Genomic DNA, 20,998 nt, shown 5'->3' on the forward strand with positions numbered 1-20,998 from the left:
CTTGGAAACCCTACGGGGTATTTCTACTCTGTCCTACAGGGTTGCTATGAGTCAGAATCGACTCAGTGACAGTGGGCAGGTTATGCAGATCATAAATTTTTCTCCCTTAAATTTATTTATTTAAGTAAATAGATTATTTGATACTTAATCATGCTTTCATTTTGAGAATAAATCTTACTTGGTCATTTTATATATATATGTCTTAGTCATCTAGTGCTGCTATAATAGAAATACCACAAGTAGATGGCTTTAACAAAGAGAAATTTATTTCCTCACAGTAAAGTAGGCCAAAAGTCCAAATTCAGGGTGTCAGCTCCAGGAGAAGCCTCTCTCTCTCTATTGGCTCTGGAGGAAAGTCCTTGTTCTCAATCTTCCCCTGGTCGAGGAGCTTCTCAGGCGCAGGGACCCCTGGTCCAAAGGATGCGCTCTGCTCCTGACACTGCGTTCTTGGTGGTAAGAGGTCCCCAACTCTCTGCTTGCTTTCCTTTCTATCGCTTGAGAGACAAAACATGGTGGAGGCCACACCCCAGGGAAACTCTCTTTACACTGTATCAAGGAGGTGACCTGAGTAACAGTGCTCTTACAATCCCACCCTAATCCTCATAACGTAAAATTACAGTCACAAAATGGAGGACAATCACACAATACTAGAAATCATGGCCTAACCAAATTTATACACATATTTTGGGGGGAACTTAATTCAATCCATGACTATATGTATATATATAGAAGCCCTCGTGGCACAGTGTTTAAGAGCTACAGCTACAGCTGCTAACCAAAAGATCAGCAGTTCAAATCTACCAGCTGCTCTTTAGAGATCCTATGGGGCAGTTCTACTCAATCCTTTAGGGTCGCTATGAGTTGGAATCGACTTGATGGCAATGGGTTTTTTTTTTTTTTTTTAGTTACATATTTAATCATTTGCTGTATTATTTTGCTAGTTTTAAAGAATCTTTGGATCAAGCTTTTTTTTTTTTTGTATTGTGTGAGTCTGGTAGTTTGTCAAGTTAGAGTGTCACTGGTATGTATGTATACTTTATAAAATCAGCTTGAATTTGACTGGGGTCATATGCTCATGTGAGTCAATCTCTCTCATCAGAGAATGTGTTGGCCTAGGTCACATGACCACTCTTGGATCTGGGGGTAGGGCCAGTTTCACTTGAAGCATGTGATCTGGGAGTAGGATAGGGGAGGCCCTCTGTTATGGATTGAATTGTGTTTCCTCAAAAAAGATGTGCTGGAATTCCAAGCCCTGTACCTGTGAGGAAACCCTGGTGGTGCAGTGATTAAGATGGGTGCTAACCAAAAGGTCAGCAGTTCAAATCCACCAGGCGCTCCTTAGAAATTCTATGGCACAGTTCTACTCTGTTCTATAGGATCGCTATGAGTCAGAACCGACTTAATGGCAATGGTTTTGTTTTGTTTTTTTTTTTGGTTTTTATACCTGTGGATGTAACCCTGTTTGGAAATAGTGTTTTCTTTGTTGTGTTAATGAGGCCATGCCAGTGTAGGGTAGATCCTAAACCTAATCACTTCTGAGTTATAAAAAGAGCAGATTAGACACAGAGGCACACACACACGGAAGAAGACAGATGCCATGTGAGAATCACCAAGGAACCAAGTAATGCTCGGGGCTGCCGACAAGGAAAGAATTGACGTGGCTGAGACTCTGATTTGGACTTTTAGCCTGCAGAACCATGAGAAAATAAATTTCTCTGCTTTAAAGTCACTCACTTGTGGTGTTTATTGTGTTACAGCTGCACTAGGTAACTGAGACAACCCCAAAGCAAAATTGAGGCCCAGATGCCTAAAGCAGGATGGATACTAGGTGGAGAAGGCAAAAGAAGACCCACCATGGGCAGAGTTGGCGATAGATCAGCTTGGATATTTCGGACAGCATTTGCAGAGGGGGCAGGAAGCCTCTTTGCTGGCAGCTGTGTGGGTAACCGTGAGAACTCACAGGTGATTTTCTCCTCAGGCTCAGACTCTGCAGGAGAGGGCCTGGGAGTGGAGCTGAAAGGCCTCCATCAGCCACTTACCTGGTAGACAGCAGAGCTGGAAGGGTCCTTGATAATAACCTTGTGCAACGTTTCCCAAATATCTTCTTCAATTACACACTGGTTGTCATGAATTGAATTGTGTTCCCCCAAAATATGCGTATCAGTTTGGCTAGGTCATGATTCCCAGTATTGTGTGATTGTCCACCATTTTGTCATCTGATGTGATTTTTGTATGTGTTATAAATCCTGCCTCTATGACGTTGATGAGATGGGATTAGTGGCAGTTACATTAACGAGGCAGGACTCAATCCACAAGATTGGATTGTGTCTTGAGCCAATCTATTTTGACATATTAAAGAAAAGCGAGCAGAGAGACTGTGGACCTCAAACCACCAAGAAAGTAGTGCCAGGAGAAAAGCAGGGTTCCTGTGCTGAGAAGTTCCTCGTCCAGGGGAAGATTGATGACAAGGACCTCCTTCCAGAGATAACAGAGAAAGCCTTCCACTGGAGTTGATGCCTTGGATTTGGACTCGTAACCTACTAGGCCGTATGACAATAAATTTCTCTTTGTTAAAGCCATCCGCTTGTGGTACTTCTATTATAGCAGCATTAGGTGACTAAGACACTAGTTTAGTGCCATGAGCTGCAAGTAAGTGTTGTACAAGGGGCAGGGAGCAGAGGTTGGGCTCCACAGCTATGTGAGATTGGGAAAGGTTACACATGTTCTTCAGCTTTGTTCTACAGGATCTTTCTGTTTTTGGTATCCTAGAGAGCTTTGTTCTCAAACTTACTTGACCACACAACTCCCTTTGGGGTCGTTGTCTTGGAGGACTATTGCTCTATGGAGCATTCATTGTTTCGCAAATGGTGATCTGGGCTATTCTCCCAATTTACAGATGAGAATACTGTGGTCCAAAGACAGTGACCCAGGTGCACATAGTGAATTAGAGGCTGAACTAGGACTAGAAATCAGGCCTCTGACCTTTGTCTAGTTCTTGTTCCTTACCTCCTCTGTTGGTTTCCTGATTTCCATGCATTTTTTCCTCCTTTCTCCCAGTTGCCTCCTGATTCTACATTTTTCCCCTCTTTCTTTCTGATAGAGTCCTGATTTTATTTGGGTAGAAATATCCCCAGATAATAGACTACATTTCCTCCTACGCAGTTTCCTCTGCAGCAAGGGATAACCAATGAGACCTAAACAGAACTTGTCCTGGGTGACTGCTGGGAAATCTCTTTTAACAAAGGCTGATACTGCTGACTTTGGCCTTCATCATTCCTCTTTTTCCTGCCTGGACTGTGGGGCTGATAGCTGGAGCTTTGGTACCTTTGTGACCATGAGGATGGGAGCCACGAACTAAGTAAGAATGACAGGGCGAGAAGATAGAAGGAGCCTGGGTCCCTGATGGCTTTGTAGAGACACCAGATCTTATTAGCCCCAGATCAACAATTTCTAGACTTTCTATGTGGGAGAATAAACCCCTGTTTTTCTTAAGCCATTAACTGAAAAATTTTCCACGTGCAAAGTAAAAACCTGATATAATTTTAATGTTGGCAAAGCCAGTGTACGCGTTTCCATTGCCACTGGCAAATCCAAGGACCAGAGCTATCTCAGGAGTTCCTTGGTGGTGCAAACAGTTGAGCGCTTGACTAGTAGCCAAAATGTTGGTGGTTCCAAAACACCTGGAGGCCCCTGGATGACAGGCCTGGTGATCTGCTTTTGAAAGTTTACCGCCTTGAAAACCCTATGAAATGCAGTTCTACTCAGGGCAGCCAACAACAGAGCTATCTTATAGTATTCTATTTCAAGGTCCTAGAGTGAACTCAGGAGCAAAGGAGAGACCTCAAATTGAACCTCCTTAGTGGACGTGGATTGCTTCTTGAAGACACCTATGTTCCAACACAATGCATTTCTTATAATAATAACATGTTGAAACTAAAAATAATGATTGAGTTTAAAATAATTCTCATGATCTCAGGAGATGATGCGAAAAGATCCGATTTCCATGTGGTGGTACTTCAAGTGCTTTGTGAAAGATTTTTATATGGAAGATATGCTTCCTCAGTGTCCTTTTATCCAAGACTTCTCATTTAAGCCTGCCCTAGATCAAATCAAAATTGGAGTGATAATGTAAAAAAAAAGAAAACTGTTTCAAACAGCTGCTAGAACAGTGGCTTAATTCAAATCAGAGCAAGTCTAGGGGGAAGAAAGAAAACGTGAACCATCATGAACACAGCATTTAGGGATTGTTCAATGATAATTCAGAGTGAAAGAGCCTTAATATAAACGCTGTAACACTTAAATGACTAATAAAAAAGGATACCACTGATTAAAGGGATAAGATAATCTTTCTGGTGCTTGTGGTTGTAATGTATGCAAACCATATTTATTCTTCTTGAAGACTCTTCAAAGACACTTAAAGCCCCCGTGTACTTAGTATTTATATTTTTATGCTACCTTTTGGTTTGATTGCCTCTTATGCAGAAAACATTGGGAGTGGAGGAAAGGGAGTATGGAAAAATGGAAAGCACGTAACCTGGGAATTAGGAGACTGAGGTCTGTCTTAGTCATCTAGTGCTGCTATAACAGAAATAACACAAGTGGATGGCTCTAACAAACAAGTTTATTCGCACACAGTCTAGGAGGCTAGAAGTCTGAATTCAGGGTGCCAGCTCCAGGGAAAAGCTTTCTTTCTCTATCAGCTCTGGAGGAAGGTCCTGTCATCAATCTTCCCCAGGTTGAGGAGCTTCTCAGCGCAGGAACCCCAGGGCCAAAGGATGTACTATGCTCCAGATGCTTTCTTCTCAATGGTATGAAGTTCCCATGTCTCTCTGCTCACTTCTGTCTTAAGACACAACCTAATCTTGTAGATCAAGTCCTGCCTTATTAACATAACTGCTGATAATCCTATCCCATTAGCATCATAGAGGTCGGATTTTCAACACTCAGGAAAATCACATCAGATGACAAAATGGTGGACAATCACACACTACTGGGAATCATGGACTGATTTTGGGGAGTAGATCACTAGGCCTATCTTCTGAGGTGCCTCTGAGTGGGCTCAAACTGCCAACCTTTCTGTTAGCAGTTATGTGTGCATCATGAAAGGACTTGGGGAAAGGTGGGTGCTAAATCATTGTAAATGCAGGAATTAATACCTGTGGGACTCAAGGTAAGCTGAAGGCGATTTATCACCCTATGTAAGTGTTCTGGTTTGGATCTTAGTTTAAACTCCAGAAGATTTTATTAGGTGACTGTTGCAGTTCCTTCTAAATGTAAGATTCAGAGTCCATGGATTATCACACTGTGTGTCAGGTCAGGAATCCCACAGGATACCCTGGTGGCCACAGAGCGAGGACATCATCATTAGGAGGAGTCCTGCTCTCATCGATGTCAGCAGCTCCCAGCTGCCTGTCTGGAAACTGGTGCCAGCGTGGGAAGATGTTTTTCTCCACTTGTGGCAAAATGCCAAAGCTAAAGACAAAGAAAGGCATTGCTCATCAGACGAAATGTATTCATTTGTAGCTACTGCAGTGATTATTTATTATATTTGCATTGGTTTGTAACATTTTCCATACCATCAGGGTATAACGCAATTGAGTTGTAACTATAGAATATATCTATTAAAAGAAATGCGTCCCAAATTGTTTTTGGAGAATTTTCTCCTCCATGAAATCCAGAAGTCTTGAAATTCCTAAGTGGATTCAGCCCTCAATCTGGCAGAAACAGTGCACCTCAGACAGCTGGTCATGCCACATGGCTTATTGAGAAAAATCAGTCCTGCCCTTCCCTGCCACTTCCTTGTGTGTGACCTTGAGTTATTCAACATCTCTAGTACTCAGTGGCTTCAACTGCAAAGCCACTTACTCCCACCATATGCCCATTGCAGGTCCCTGTTGCTTCACATTTTCCTCCCTCGGGGTCACAGGCTGGAGGAGCCTTTTGGAATGCTGCTGGACACCATGGCAAGGGGAGGTGAACACAGTGAGCCGTGCACTGGATTTTAAAGCTTTGGTACATTTCATTGGCTAAGGCAAGTCACGTGACGGTACTGATGTCAAAGGGGTAAGAAAGTACCTTCTCCTCACTTATCGACTATCTCACTACTGAACATCTCACATTTACATCAATAGTGTAATATCTGCTACCCGACTATTTTGCACATTGATGACATGTGTTTGGCAGTAAATGGCAAGATGAGGATAATGCTGGCTGTGATGATTAAGGTTATGTGTCAGCTTGGCTGGACCATGATTCCCGGTGGTTTGGCAGTTATGTAGTGATGTAATCTGGCAGTCATGTAATGATGTAATTCGGCAGTTATGTAATGATGTAGTCATCCTCTATTTTGTGACTGATGTGGTCACCCTCTATTTTCTCACAATGTTGATTTTTTGCCTAACAACCTGGTCTTTGGAACCTAATCATGTTGATAAGTGAGGAGTGGGTGTGCAGACCTACAGGGAAGTTTCTAGAAGGAGGTGAGGTAGAAATATTTGTGACTAGCAGTATGGCCAAATACACAGTTATTTACCTCACATTCCATTTTATTTATTTCAGCAGCTCAGCATTTTTATTGGTTAAGATAATTTTACATCTTGATTCTTGTATGAATGATATTAGCTGTCAGATTTTGAGATCTACGGCACTTCCCTAAAATCCTCCTCGAGCCTAGTAACAATCCACTGATCAATTATTCAGGCTATGGTTGTTAAATAGTTTCAAATCCACTTAACTGAACTTCCTGTATACACACAAGTTTTTCACTTTCTCTCTAAGGCTATCATGAAAAATTCCATCAAATTCTTTGCTGAAATCAAGACACGTTATTTGAATATTTTGCCCTTGATGTATCAACATAGGCTCTCTATTACAAAAGGAAATGAGATGACTTAGAGTGAAGATTTGGTATTCTATACTTTGGAGTAATATGAACCAATCAAACCAAAAACCAAACCAGTTGCTGTTGCGTCAATTCTGACTCATGGCGACCTCGTGTGTTTCAGAGGGGAACTGCACTCCATACTGTTTTCAACAGCAGTGAACTTTCAGTGGCTGTGATCTTTTGGAAGTACATTGCTAGGCCTTTCTTCTGAGGCATCTCCAGGTGCATTCAAATGGCCAAACTTTCAGTTAGCAGTTGAGCTGCTTAGCCATTTTTGCAGGGACTCCTAATATGCACCAAAGGCCTGGATAATTGATTTTTTAGCTTTCATTCAAATGTAGAGCCAAAGTTATTTTAATCACTCCTGTTATATGACAAGGTAATATATTAGTTAGATTTGTTAGCTAGGTATTTGGGGGTCTTGAAGATGATTGGAAACTGTCAGCCAGTTACCAGCCAGCCTTTAGGCCCTATAGAAAAGACCCACTTCTCAGGGAATGGTAATAGTAAAAATAAGGGTTAACACTTGAATGGTGCTTAGTGCCTGGATGTTTTGAAGCTTGGGCGTGAGAGACCATGTTATATCGACCAGAACTAATCATAGCTCCAGCAAGGGGTCTGGAAGATTTAGTCTTCATGTCGGTCTGGAAGAAAAAGGAAATGGTGTTGTATTGTTTCTGCCATAATATGCCTTTTAAAGATCAAAATAAGAGTGAATGCTTTAAAAACATGTTAAACTTTGCCTGGAAAATTCAGAAATCAGCATCTAGGAAGTAAAACCAATGTTAGTTCTTCCATATTGCGAAGTGGTATGAAATTTACACACAAGGGGGTTACTTAGACTATATATATGTGTGTGTGTGTGTGTGTGTGTGATCTTAACTAGTTCACAACACTTTTTATAGTACATTTTGCTGCATATCTGTGTGCATACTGATGGGAGGGAATGAACAGCATTCGTCCATTAGTCCAAGATTTAAGGCAAGAGAAGTTAGTTTCAGCAAAGAACTCACACTCCAGGGACACAAAGCCGAAGAAACGCCCGAATGATGAACAAGTACCAGCAGAGGGTGCTGCGTGGCACAAAATTAAGATTTTTAAAAGAGGAGGTCTCAGATAAGAGACAGCAGGTGTGAGGGAAAGGGAAAATGTACTAACTGCTTGGAAGTCACCAATTCTCTGCTGTGGGTAGACCAGTCTGGGTTTCAGCAACTTCCTGCAATGGCCATACGGATAGTAGACATCCTCCTAAAACATGAACACCTGACATTTGCTCCTGCATTAGAACAGGACTGGGAGGGGCTGGGCAGATTGCCTCAGTTTCCCCAGGGGGACTTTCAGAAGCAACTGGCTGTTTTTCTGTGGCACAGACCTGCAGGCTCTTGTTTTGTCTTTACTTTCTTGCTTGCCCACCTTTTACAAAAACTGTTCTTGTGTTCCCTAACAAAAATGTAGGGAGCCCTGGTGGTGCAGTGGTTAAAGCACTAGGCTGCTTATCCAAAGGTCGGTGGTTGGAACCCGCCAGGCTGGCAGGAGAAAGATGTGGCAGTCTGCTTCCGTAAAGATTTACAGCCTCAGGAATCTTGTGGGGCAGTTCTACTCTGTCCTATAAGGTCACTTTGAGTCGCAGTTTGCTCGATGGCAGTGGGTTAGTTTGTTTTTGGAGCAAAAAAGGTACCCAAACTGTCAATCCAAGGGAGTCATATTTTCTTTTTTCACCTGGGCACCTTAAAACAAGGTCACAAGTACCTGGGAGGCTATAAAGACATGGTAGAGGTTGAGAAGTTCACGTGGGGAGATGCGGCTGGCAGCATTTTACCCAGCAGAGCTTGACCTTGGCCGTTGCCTCCCAAGCCAGCCTAACCCGGCCGTCTGGAAGTGCCCAGTGAAGTAGGTCACGGTGGATGCTGTTTCTACTCAGAGGTCTTTATTGCATCCTGCCCTTCCGAACAGTTCTTTCAGGAGCTCTGACCGCCTTCTGGGCTAGGAATCAATTGATCCACTAGGTACCAGTCCAGCCTGTCCGGGCCTCTGTTTCCTCCTCTGGGCAGCCCCAGGGCTGGACACTGTGATCTCGAGGCCTCTTAAAACTCTCAACCGTCAACCGCGCGGCCGGCTCCGCCCTGAGGAAGGGCCCGCGAGCACGGAGACTCCTCGGTCAGCACCAAGGACAGGGGCGCCAGGACGCGCCCAGCAGACTCAAGGCCACTTCCGAGAGCACCCGGCTGCAGAGCGGCGGTGGAACCCAGGGTGGTGCGGAGAAGGGCCGTGGGAGGGGGCAGCGGCCGTGGGGAAGAGGTTCTGCGCCAAAAGGCCACCTCTTGCCGGGACCTGCGCGCCCCGCAGCCCCTGCCCGACCGGAGGGGGGCGCTCCCTCTGCGCCGTCTCGGAGCCCGCGAAGTCCTCTCTCCTGCCGGCGAGACCTCTCCTTCCCCTTTCTCTCCAAGCAAATCCCTGCCCCCCCACCCCAGCACCGCTCCCCACAGTTGCACCCAGGGGTCCTGATTGACACACCCAGGGACCTGTCCCTCCTCCCCTCAGGGCCCGAGTTTCCTGCCGCCTTCCTGCTCTTCCTGCCCCAACTCCATGAGGGGGAAGGGTCTCCACGCCCCTTCCCCCGGGGCTGGGCCAGAGTCCCCACGGACTGGGCGCGCGTGGAAGAGATTCCGCGGTAGTGGGCTTCCAGGAGTCCTGGGTCGGCGAGCCGCAGCCCGGGACCCCTGAGCGTGCCGCGGCCCCGCCCCCTCTGGCCCCGCCTCCGGTTGCCCTGCCCCGCAGGCCCCGCCCGTCGTTGCCCGGGGAGCCTCGGATCTGCAGCTGCAGGAGGCGCCGGCCCGCCCAGCAGTCCTCGCCGCCGCCAGCGCCGCCGGCACAGCGTCCAGCTCCACTCCGCACCCAGCTCCGGCTCCGCGCCCGCGCTGCCCGGCCATGCCGCCCCGCCGCGCCCCCGCGCCCCGGTGCCAGCTCCCGCCCGCCGCACCGCTGCTGCCCGCGCCGGCCCTGCTGCTGCTGCTGCTGCTCGGCCCCGGCTGCCTGGCCGGCCCGGTGCCCGCCGCGCCCCTGCCCGCGCCGGGACCGTGCGCCGCGCAGCCCTGCCGGAACGGGGGCGTGTGCACCCCGGCCGCGGCCGGCCAGCCCGGATACAGCTGCACCTGCCCCGCCGGGGTCTCCGGCGCCAACTGCCAGGTGAGTGGAGGCGCCGGCGTGGCGCGGGCCAAGGACCCGCAGCTTGTCTCTGCCGGCCGCTGCGCGCTCTCCGCGCGGGGCGCCCTCACGCCTGGCCCTGGCTTCTTCCCCTTCGGAAGGGGGGTGGATTCGATCTCTCCATCCGCGTGGACGCGGATCCTCGGGCGGACTCTGCTGGAGTCGCTCCCCTGTCCACCGTAGTCTCTGGGTCGTGCCACCCCGGGGCTCTCGGGGCGCGCGCTCCAGGGCCTGGCAACCACCCGCGTCCCGGTGCTCCTGGCAGTGATCCCTGGCCACCGAGTGGCGCGCCCCTGGCGGTCCGGGCACAGCCACACTCAGACAGAGGGCAGTCTCCCTGCTCGCCCCGAGCGCCCAGGTGGCCTCTGCTCCGCGTCCCCCTGGACCTTGTGTGTCTCGAGGGTGCGGCGTGTGGGAGGCAGGTGATGAGGGGTTCTGTGCCAGGTGGTCAGGCACTTTCTTCCCTTCCTGATCCTTGAAGGCTCTGACAGGAGAGACTGGGCGAGAGGGCGGCTGCCTTCCTGCGGCCTAAGGCCAGCCCTTTCTGAGCTTAGGAGGGGATGTTGGAACAGTTGGAGGATTCGAGGGGGCAGTTGCGTGTGGGGTTCTCTGTGTCGCTCCCCGGGCTAGTCCGCTCCTAAGGTGGGCAACCTGGGCGTGAACAGGGCGCAGGGAAACCTAGAGGATGCGTATGGCCGTGGGTGCGGTGGGAGATGGCCCGGGGCCGCCAGTGGGTTTGGTATTTCCAAGAGATTTTGGCAGAAGGCAATAAATGGGACTGGATTACAAATCAGTTTAAAGTAGGCCAAACTTATTAACCTATTAACATCAGCATTTTCAATAGGGAATTGGGTTACCCTGTATATGCAGGTAAGAAACCCTCAAGCCTCTGTTCCAGAGCCGGGGTCAATAACAAACTTGCCTGTAATAAATTCAACCAAGAGGATGTGGACCACGTTTGGGATCAACACTTTCTTCTGTTTAGAGATGGGGGAGTTTGATTCATATGATAAAATGCTTGAGGAGATGCTCTGCGAATGCTCAAAGGAACTCTTTTTTTCTGTGGGAGAAAGGTCACCGTTTAGATATGCTTGGCTTTAATGATTTTTTAGCAGTGAACAGGATTGAGACGCTTGACCTTGCCAGCCAGGACTTTTGTCATTACTTAGAATCTTTTCCTTTAATAGCAAAGTATCAACCTGAATTCATCTTTTTTAACCTTGTCTTCTTTTTCTTTGTTAACTGCTTTCAATAAGCTTTAGTTTCCTCAAAGGAGAAGATTTTGTGTGTGGTGTGTGTGTGTGAGAGAGAGAGAGAAATGACCCTCAGGAGGAGGTTTGGAGCATAACAGCTGTTTGAGGAAATACCGTTGGAAGCATTCGAACCGTTAGAACAAAATCCTGCTTTTGAAAAAATGAAAAGACTGGCAAGTGAAAAGCTAATGAATGGACTCAGACTAATTTGTTCGGTTCATTGGTGATTTCTATGACTTCTCCTGAAGAAATGAGTTGTCTTGATGTTTCTGTCAAACTGCTGTTAGATTTATGTGTCTGAATTCCATTCTTGAAAGAAATAGTTGGTTTGGCTCCAGAGCGTAGTGGGGAAGACAAGAGATGGTAGGTCAGAAGTGCCTGTTAGTTTCAGTAAGTGGAAAGAGAGACTGGACATTGGGAATTGAACTCAACTCTGAGGTATTTTTGGTAGCTTTAAATATGGATGTAAGAAATCTTCAAGAAAAGGAAAGAGATCTTTAATACTCCCTGAAGGTGACTAGCAGAGAAGCATGCGTATTTCCATTTGTCCTAAGTTGTCATTTTATATATAATTTATCCAGAACGCAGTCATGAACTAATACATAAATATCACAGAGCCTAATAGTTCAAAACAGACTCGTGTTTCCTGCCTGGCCCGCACTGAGGCAGGCTTCGTTAGCCCTGTGAACACTCCCTACCTGAGGAGAAGCGGTGCGGGGTGCTCTGAGTTCTGAACTGAAGAGTGAGCTGAAGTCACTGTAATTCCCACGGGAAAGCTTAGCAAATTTGGAATCTGATCTGGCTTGGTTACCCAGGAGAACTTACTGAGATGATTCAGAGCCTTATAACCCATAAAAAATTGATTCCTGATGATTTCAGTTTAATCTTTCATGATCTTACAGTTAAGACCGGAGATTGTTATTTTCTGTGTGTGGGGAGGCGGGGGGGGGGGGTGGGAGGCAAAAGCAATTTCAATAGAGAAATTACAAAGATAAAAAAAACCCCATCCAATTACAGATAAAGAAAATGAATGTTAGCCATTGCGGACCGTGTGGTTGCTGAAATCAGACCTAACGCTCACTGGATAAATTGAAAATGGAATTTTATCTGTCTGTGAAGAGAATTTGTTAAACAAAGTGTCACCTTCCTCCTCCAAATGCAAAGCCAGGGAACCATTAGAACCTAGTCATGAAGTTTCTTTGTGTGTATGTGTGTGTGTGTGTGTGTGTGTAGCATACTAAGAAAATCACAAACCACTAACTAACTGGGATTAAAATGGATTAAGGCTGGCTTTGGCTTTTTGGTGGTTGGCTGGTTGATGTTGGGCAAGCCTGGGAGTTGAGGTGATGCTTCCTGTGTCCCTGGGGGAAGGATTTCCAGCCCCTTACAGGGTGTGGGAGCCCTGCGTGGTGAGGGGGGCATGTGGGTTCTGAAGTCCAGGGGTTCTGGCTAAATCTGCTGACAGGTGATTTAAACTGACTGGGCCTCTGTTTCCTTATCTTTAAGGATAGGATCTACCCTACAGAGTTTGTAATAAAGAGTCTGACTCCAATTTTTGATGTTTGACTGCTGACAGCTTTTAGGCCTCACCCCTCCCTTTGGGCGCAGCTGGGTGGGTTCAAACCTCCAACCTTTAGGTTAGTAGTTGAGTGCAAACCTTTTGTGCCATCCAGGGTCCTTGCCTTGTATTTATACGAACTGATAAGAAAGCCCAGGTGCTCCCTCCATGGGTGCCAAAGGGAGGTTGAAACCATACAAGCTCTTGCCCAGCTACTCCAGACCCACTCCTAACTGCAATAAAACCCCCAAGCCAGTCCTTCCTCAGCTCTCTGAAGCCATTTTTGGGCCTGTGTCTGAAATACGACTAGATGCTCACCAAATGAATTGAAAATGGAGTTTTACCTGTATGTAAAGAAAATCTCTCAGCTGTCTCCCAGAAAGCCTCATTATATAAGCAATAAACATTTTCATACCCTCTTGGTGTGTGTATGTGTGTGTGGTGGCAGGGGGCGGGGGGGGAGGTATCTGAGACATCATCAGTCTTGATATCTGATGCAGAGTTTTGGGTGGGGGTCCATTCTGTTTCTTCAGGATTCCCACAACAGGGTTTTGGGAACATTAATTCATTAAGTGTGCTAAATCACGGAGCACCTGTGATGCCCCCATACTGTCCACCTTTTCTCTCCTTTTCTTCCTTCCCCTCCCCCGCTGACTGCCTTCCTCCTGCCTTCTTCTCTCCTTCCCTTCCTCCCTCTTCCCTTCCTTTTTCTCCCTCCCTTCCTCTATTCATTTGTTTGTAGCCCCTCCCTCCCTCCCTCCCTCCCTCCCTCCCTCCCTTCCTTCTTTTAAGATTTCTGCACACATCTTCATCTTCATATGCTTGTTATCCTAACTGCTTGAGGTAAATAGAATGAATATCATCATCTCCTTTTGTCAGACAGAGAAAGTGAGGCTCGTTTTGACAGAGTAACTATCCAAAGTCTCACATTTTGATATTATCCTGGAAATCATCTATCCTTTATAAGTGTGTTTTCTAAGTTTCTTTGAAAAATTTAAATCATGAGCAATTCAGCTGATACTAAAATGTATATGGAAATCTACTTTATAGAGGTATAATGATGACGATGATGGTGATGATGATGGGAGCTAAGCCTTTTCACAAGCACATACCATGTGCCAGCACTGTCAGTGTACGTATTTACACATATAATTCACCAATCCTCTGAGTGTCCTATGTGCTGGGTGCCATTACCACCCCCATTTGAGAGGTGAAGTCAGGAAAGTGAAGTGACTGGCCCAAGGTCACACTGCTAGTAAGTGCCAGAGCCGGCATTTGAAGCAGTAGCCTGGCTGGATACAGGCTTAAGAGTATAAAGTGTGCTGTGATGAAGTCCAGTGCTGGGCCTGTTATTTTTAGCTGTATGACCTTGAGCAAAAGATATCACTTTCTTGAGGCTTGTCAGTAAAAAGAGGACAAGATGGTTTCTAAGGTCCAATCTTGCTGTAAAACACTGAGCTTTGTATGGCTGTGCTCAATGGAGTAAAAAGGCACAGGAGTGACGAAGACACATCAAATGCCCCTTGTGGGACCGTTGACCTCAGAGTGAGAATCCTGGGTCCTCATAGAAGTTGTTTTTACCATCATGACAAGCAAGTGGACACTCTGTAAAAGAAATTCAAATACTTCTGATGGGTTTGAAAACACTTCAGCCTTTTAAAAATTGAGGCTGCTCTTGCCTTTCTGATCATTTTGGGAAGCAGGCATCAGAGGTGGTGGCTGCCGGGTTTCTTTATCAGTGAGTAGCCCTGAAACATCTCCCTGCTACTGGGCCATCCATCAAAGGTAGGGATTGTTTCGACTTGTATTATTTTGTTTGTAAAGCTTATTGAACATTAATGAAATAATTGTGAAATATTCAGTCAGACACCTGTTTGTTTTTTCATTAGATGTTCCCTAGGGATCCTGTCCTTTGGGATGTTACAATGAAAATGTGTCCATTTTTCTGCACTTGGAGGAAAAAAAAAAGGGACTTGTGCAGCTGCAGTCGATGCAAGTTAGCTTTTGCTCACTAAGCTGATTCTGTGATCCTCTGATTAAACGTGCTAACAGGAAACCATGCTTCTGCTTCAAGTGAACCCATTTTCGATTGGGGTTAAATAAGATCAAAGGATTCTAGCTCTTTGTGCTGGACTTTTCGAAGGTCCCTGGGCAGCACCAATGGTTTGCCCTGGACTACTAACCTAAAATTTGGTGGTTCAAGCCCACCCAATAAGAAAGGTCTAGCAATCTGCTTCTGTTAAGATTACAGCCAAGAAAACCCTGTGGAGCAGTGCTACTCTAACAGATGGGGTGGCCATGAGTCCGAACTGACTTGACAGCAACTGACAACAACAACTGGAATTTTTACACACACATACACACACAAGCTCAGATTGTGACATGTGCAAAGCCTATTGGCTGAGATGTCAAGAGACCTTCTTTCTTTCACTGACTTTTCTGTTAACTTTTTGTGACCTCGGGTGCCTAACTGAACATCCTTAAATCTCAATGTTCACATCTCTAAAATGGACTAATAAGGGTTGTCTTAGTTTCTTTATAGAAATAAGTCACAAATGAGAACATGGTAAAATTTTTCTAGTAAGTATAATGACGTGTGTGAGAATGAATTTTAAAACTTTTTGGAAAAAAAAAAGTCAAATGTTACACAAATGCAGGGTGTGTGAAGAAAAGGATTATATGTTTTCCCTACAGAATATGATCACATCAGTTTATTCTGTGTCTGTGTCATCGATTGAATTGTGTCCTCCCAAAACATGTATCAATTTAGTTAGGCTGTGATTCCCAGTATTGTGTGGTTGTCCTCCATTTTGTGATTGTAATTTTATGTTAAGGAGGATTAGGGTGGGATTGTAACACCTTTACTAAGGCCATACCCCTAGTCTAACGTAAAGGGAGTTTACACCACCTTTTGTCTTACAATATATAAAAAGAAAGGGAAGCAAGCAGAGGGGGGATCTCATACCACCAAAAAGCAGTGCCAAGAGCAGAGCGCGTTCTTTGGACCTAAGGTCCCTGCGTGGAGAAGCTCCTAGTCCAGGGGAAGATTGATAAGAAGGCTGGCAGAGAGATAAAGCCTTCCCCTGGAGCTGATGCCCTGAATTTGGATTTTTAGCCTACGTTACTGTGAAGAAATAAACTTCTCTTTGTTAAAGCCATTCACTTGTGGTATTTCTGTTATAAGAGCCCTAGATGTCCAAGACAGTCTGTGATTATCTTCCTCCAATGAGTGGGCTCAGCTTTTTCTCCCTACTAGGAGGAGTTAGGCTACAATATAAGTGAAAAAAGGAAAAATTCAGTGTATTTAAACTTTTGGTTAAAATGTGTAGGTCTTTTAATTCTGAAATAAACCAATAATTTCTCAGAAAATTCTCGGTGATGTGAAGTTTTGTTTTGAAACGAAAGAATAAAGCTTGTCAAAATTCTTGTAACACTTTTAATAATGGAAGGAAATAATTGTGTTTCTTGGTGTTATTAAAATGAGTGATTTTCTTATTCTGTGTGTTAGATGCATCCTTTGGAAACATCGCTTTTTTCAACTGGACCACCTGACAAAAGCGCCTTTCTCTCTTTAGCGTCTTTGCTTGAGCTTCTCATGTGACACAGTAGCATCTAGAAGGCCTTTGTTTATGGCCTCATTCTGCAAGCTCCAAACAGGGACGAGAACCTAGTCTGAAGTTGAAGGGTATTTGAGTCAGAAAGCTGAATGCCTGAATTGTATTTTTAGATCTTACCAATTCTTTGGGCAGCTGTGGTCAGAGCTGCTTAACCCAGAAGCGGAGACTATAGGATCTTAACCCCTAAAACAAAATCCAACAGCCCAGCAAAGCTTTGTAGGCAGAATTTCCTTCTATTTACCACTCCCCACCTTCACCTAAGGAGCCCTGGTGGCACAATGGTTAAGGACTCAGCTGCTAACCGAAAGGTTGGTGGTTCGAACCCACTTAGCAGCTCAGTGAGAGAAAGACCTGGTGATCCGCTTCCATAAAGATTACTGCCAAGAAAACTCTATGGGGGCAATTTTACTCTGCAACACATGGGGTCAGTATTGACTCCATGGCACCCAACAACAACCTTCTCCTACTTAGTACTTAACCCTGGCTACTTATTAGGTCACCTGGTCAGCAGTTTGAATCCACCAGCTGTTCCTTGGAAACCCTACAGGACAGTTCTACTCTGTCCTATAGTGTCGCTGTGAGTCAGAATTAACTCGACGGCAACAGGCTTATGGCTAGCTTTTGTAAAAATGGTGCCCAGGCTCCTACCGTCCCCCCTTCCCCTGATTATGATTTAATTGGTCTGAGGTGGGGCCTAGGCACTGGTAATTTTTAAATAATCTCCAGATGATTCTGATTAGAGGCAGGCTCTTCCCCCATAGCCAGCCTACCCTGCAGCACAGGGCAGAGAAAAGCAGTACATTCGTGCTTATTCCTGAGCGTCCTTTCTCAAAGGGGCTCCAGTTTTCATGGTCTGGGAATTCATGGTCCACATCCTCCTCAAATGGCATAGGTTTTGGATCTCAATGTGGACTAAGGAGACCGATGGGTGGCTCGTGGTGGGGTGGAAAGAGTCCAGAATGGTGCCTCAGACCTGGGCTGGGATCCAGCTTGGGTGCCCCTGGACAGGTTACTGATTTCTCTGAGGCCTAGTTTCCTCATCTGTGAAGATGGAATCCTGATGCCAACCCCGAAGGTTGCTGTGGCTTAGAAAAGTGTCTGGCCTATTGACTGCTACAGAGGAGACACCCAGCAAAAGGTAGCCATTGTGTGTTTCTATAATAATAAACTAGAAAAAAGAAATAATAGTCTTATTTATTTCACACTTTTCTTTACAAAAGAGGGAAGCCTAGAGCGCCCTTTCCTTTGCCCCCCCCTCCCAAATCATCTCTTTCCTCCCCGATTTCCAAAGAGACTACAGTTCTATCAGTAGAGACTCATTTCTTGGTTGTGATGGGCTAGATGCTGGATCCCCAGTGCATTCTCTTTTGTTAGTCCCGCCTCTTTACTGCCCTCATTGAGGCAGAGGAGACGAGAAGAACGAGAAGGGAACAATGAGAACCAAGCACTTTTTCATGGTCTAGACTTTCGGTTGCTTTTATCTGAGCACACTAACCTGACTTTAGTCAAAAATCTTAGTGTGAATCTTAGGGCAGTTGTCTTCAAGAGGAGGAGCCTTCTCACAATCACCCCTCCTTGCTCCCTGCAGCAGAAGTAACTTTGCCCCAGGGTGGGTGAGGGCAGGGCAGGTCCCTGGGACTGTGTGTTTCCGGAGGGAGGAAGCTGCGTTCATTCTTCCTGCTCCCAGCGCAGTGTCTGCGCACAGTAGGTGCCCCATGAATATTGGTGACTGAATGGTTGACCTTGGGGGGGTATGGCTGTAGGCACCAGGAGGGCACTGGGCCCCAGAATAGTGCCAGGAAGGGCTGTGTTTAGGAGCAAGAACCCTGCTGAAGACAGCTTTTGCTGTTTAATAGTTTTCCCTAGTTTTAGGTCTGTTATGAGGAGTGCGTTGATGGTCTTTAAGAAATCGTTGCTGGTAGTCCTGGCTTTTACTTTTTCTAATCAAATTTTCTTTTAAAAATATTTCTTCTGATGAACTACATCAGGAGGACAGCTGTGATCTCTGAGCTTGTATGTCAGCTTGGCTGGGCCATGATTCCCAGTGGTTTGGCAGTTATGATGATGTGATCCCCTCCATGATGATATTTGATATGGTGTGATCACTTCCATGATGGGATCTACTGTGAGTAGCCAGCCATTTGAAAGGGAGTTTCCTTGTGGGTGTGGCCTGCATGCCAACCCTATTCTAAATGTTTCTGTAAATGTTTGTGGAAGAAGATTATTTTTGCATCTAGATTAATTCGATTTAGCTGCAGCAAAAGACCTCTTAAAAAAGTTGCAAAACTAAGACGTCACTTTGATGACTAAGTTGCACCTGACCCAAGCCATGGTCTTTTCAACTGCCTCATATGCATGTGAAAGCTGGATAGTGAAAAAGGAAGACAAAAGGATCCATGTGTTTGATCTGTGGTGTTGGCAAAGAGTATTGAATATACCTTGGACTTCCAGAAGAACAAACAAATCAGTCTTAGATGAAATACAACCAGAATGCTCTTTAGCAAGGATGGTGAGACTTTGGCTTGCTTGCATCAGGAAAGACCAATTGCTAGAAAAGGACATTACGCTTGATAAAGGAGAACCAAAACAAACCGAACCCATTGCTGTCGAGTTGATTCCAACCCATAGCGACCCTAGAGGACAGAGTAGAACTGCCCCAGAGGGTTCCCAAGGAGAAAACGAGTGAAACCCTCAATGAGATGGATTAACACAATAGTCACAACAATGGATTCAAACATACCAACAGTCATGAAGATGGCACAGGACAGGTCAGCGTTTTGGACCTGACTCGATGGCAACTGTCATGGATTGCCTTATGCCTCCCACCCCCCTGCTAGATGTGTGTGTCAACTTGGTTAGGCCATAATTCCCAGTATTGGGTGGTTGTCCTCCATTTTGTGATTGTAATTTTATGTTGAGAGGATTAGGGTGGGATTGTAACACCACCCTTACTCAGGTCACCTCCCTGATCCAAGGTAAAGGGAGTTTCCCTGGGGTGTGGCCTGCACCACCTTTTATCTCTCAAGAGGTAGAAGGAAAGAGAAGCAAGCAGAGAGTTGGGGATCTTATACCACCAAGAAAACAGAACCAGGAGCAGGGTGCATCCTTTGGACCAGGGGCCCCTGTGCCTGAGAAGTTCTTCGACCAGGGGAAGATTGAGAACTAGGACCTTCAGAGAGAGAGAGAGAGAGAGAGGGAGAGAGAGCGAGAGCGAGAGAGAGAGAGAGAGCCTTCCCCTGGAGCTGATGCCCTAAATTTGGACTTTTAACCTACTTTACTGTGAGGAAAGAAACTTCTCTTTGTTAAAGCCATCCACTTGGGGTACTTCTGTTATAGCCCCACTAGATGACTGAGACAAGCCTCTTCTCCCCTCCTTCCCCTTTTCTCCTCTTCCCTTCCATCCCTTTTTTTTTTTTTTTAATAATTTTTATTGTGCTTTAAGTGAAAGTTTACAAATCGAATCAGTGTCTCACATAAAAACTTATATACACCTTACTACATACTCCCAGGGAACCCTGGTGGCATAGCGGTTAAGTGCTATGGCTGCTAACCAAAGGGTCAGCAGTTTGAATCTGCCAGGCGTGCCTTGGAAACACTATGGGGCAGTTCTACTCTGTCCTGTAGGGTCGCTATGAGTCAGAATCGACTCGATGGCACTGGGTTTGGTTTGGTGACATACTCCCAATTACTCTTTCCCCAATGAGACAGCCGCTCCCTCCTTCCACTCTCTCTTTTTGTGATGATTTTGCCAGCTTCTAACCCCCTCTGCTCTCCCATCTCCCCTCCAGGCAGGAGATGCCAACACAGTCTCAAGTGTCCACCTGATCCAAGTAGCTCACTTCTCATCAACATCTCTCTCCAGCCCATTGTCCAGTCCAATCCCTGTCTGATGAGTTGGCTTCGGGAATGGTTCCTGTTCTGGGACACCAAAAGGTTTGGGGTCCATGGCCACCAGGATCCTTCTAGTCTCAGTCAGACCTTTAAGTCTGGCCTTTTATGAGAATTTGGGGTCTGTATCCCACTGTTCTCCTGCTCCCTCAGGGGTTCTCTGTTGTGTTTCCTGTCAGGGCAGTCATTGATTGTGGCTGGGCACCATCTAGTTCTTCTGGTCTCAGGATGATGTAGTTTCTGGCTCATGTAGTTCTTTCTGTCTCTTGGGCTCGTAGTTACCTTGTGTCCTTGGTGTTCTTCATTCTCCTTTGATCCAGGTAGGTTGAGAGTCATTGATGCACCTTAGATGGCCGCTTGGTAGCGTTTAAGACCCTAGACGCCATTCTTCAAAGTGGCCATCCCTTCTTCTTGATGGGTACCCATGGTGCAGGCTGCCAGGCAGAACACTGGGGCTGGGTGCTGTGGGAGATGAATGGACTGGTGAACAGAGTCCTTATCTTCAAATTGCTTAAATCTTGAGAGTCATCATAGATGACTTCAGCTTTTCATTTAAGATCAGGTCTTGGTCACCATGGTTGGGGACTGTAGATAC

General features: G+C 46.0%; 1 protein-coding gene across 1 annotated transcript in view; it reads left to right on the forward strand.

Moving 5' to 3' along the window:
• Positions 1–9,767: 9,767 nt before the first annotated feature.
• The window catches only part of DNER (delta/notch like EGF repeat containing), a 372,368-nt gene continuing 361,137 nt past the window's right edge, over positions 9,768–20,998 (forward strand). Inside the window, exon 1 of the mRNA XM_064286606.1 lies at positions 9,768–10,069. Within this exon, the coding sequence (XP_064142676.1) occupies positions 9,812–10,069 (258 nt within the window). The 5' untranslated portion in view covers positions 9,768–9,811. The remainder of the gene's footprint in view (positions 10,070–20,998) is intronic.

This window comes from Loxodonta africana, chromosome 6 (assembly GCF_030014295.1).
Source record: "Loxodonta africana isolate mLoxAfr1 chromosome 6, mLoxAfr1.hap2, whole genome shotgun sequence".
Lineage (NCBI taxonomy): Eukaryota > Metazoa > Chordata > Mammalia > Proboscidea > Elephantidae > Loxodonta > Loxodonta africana.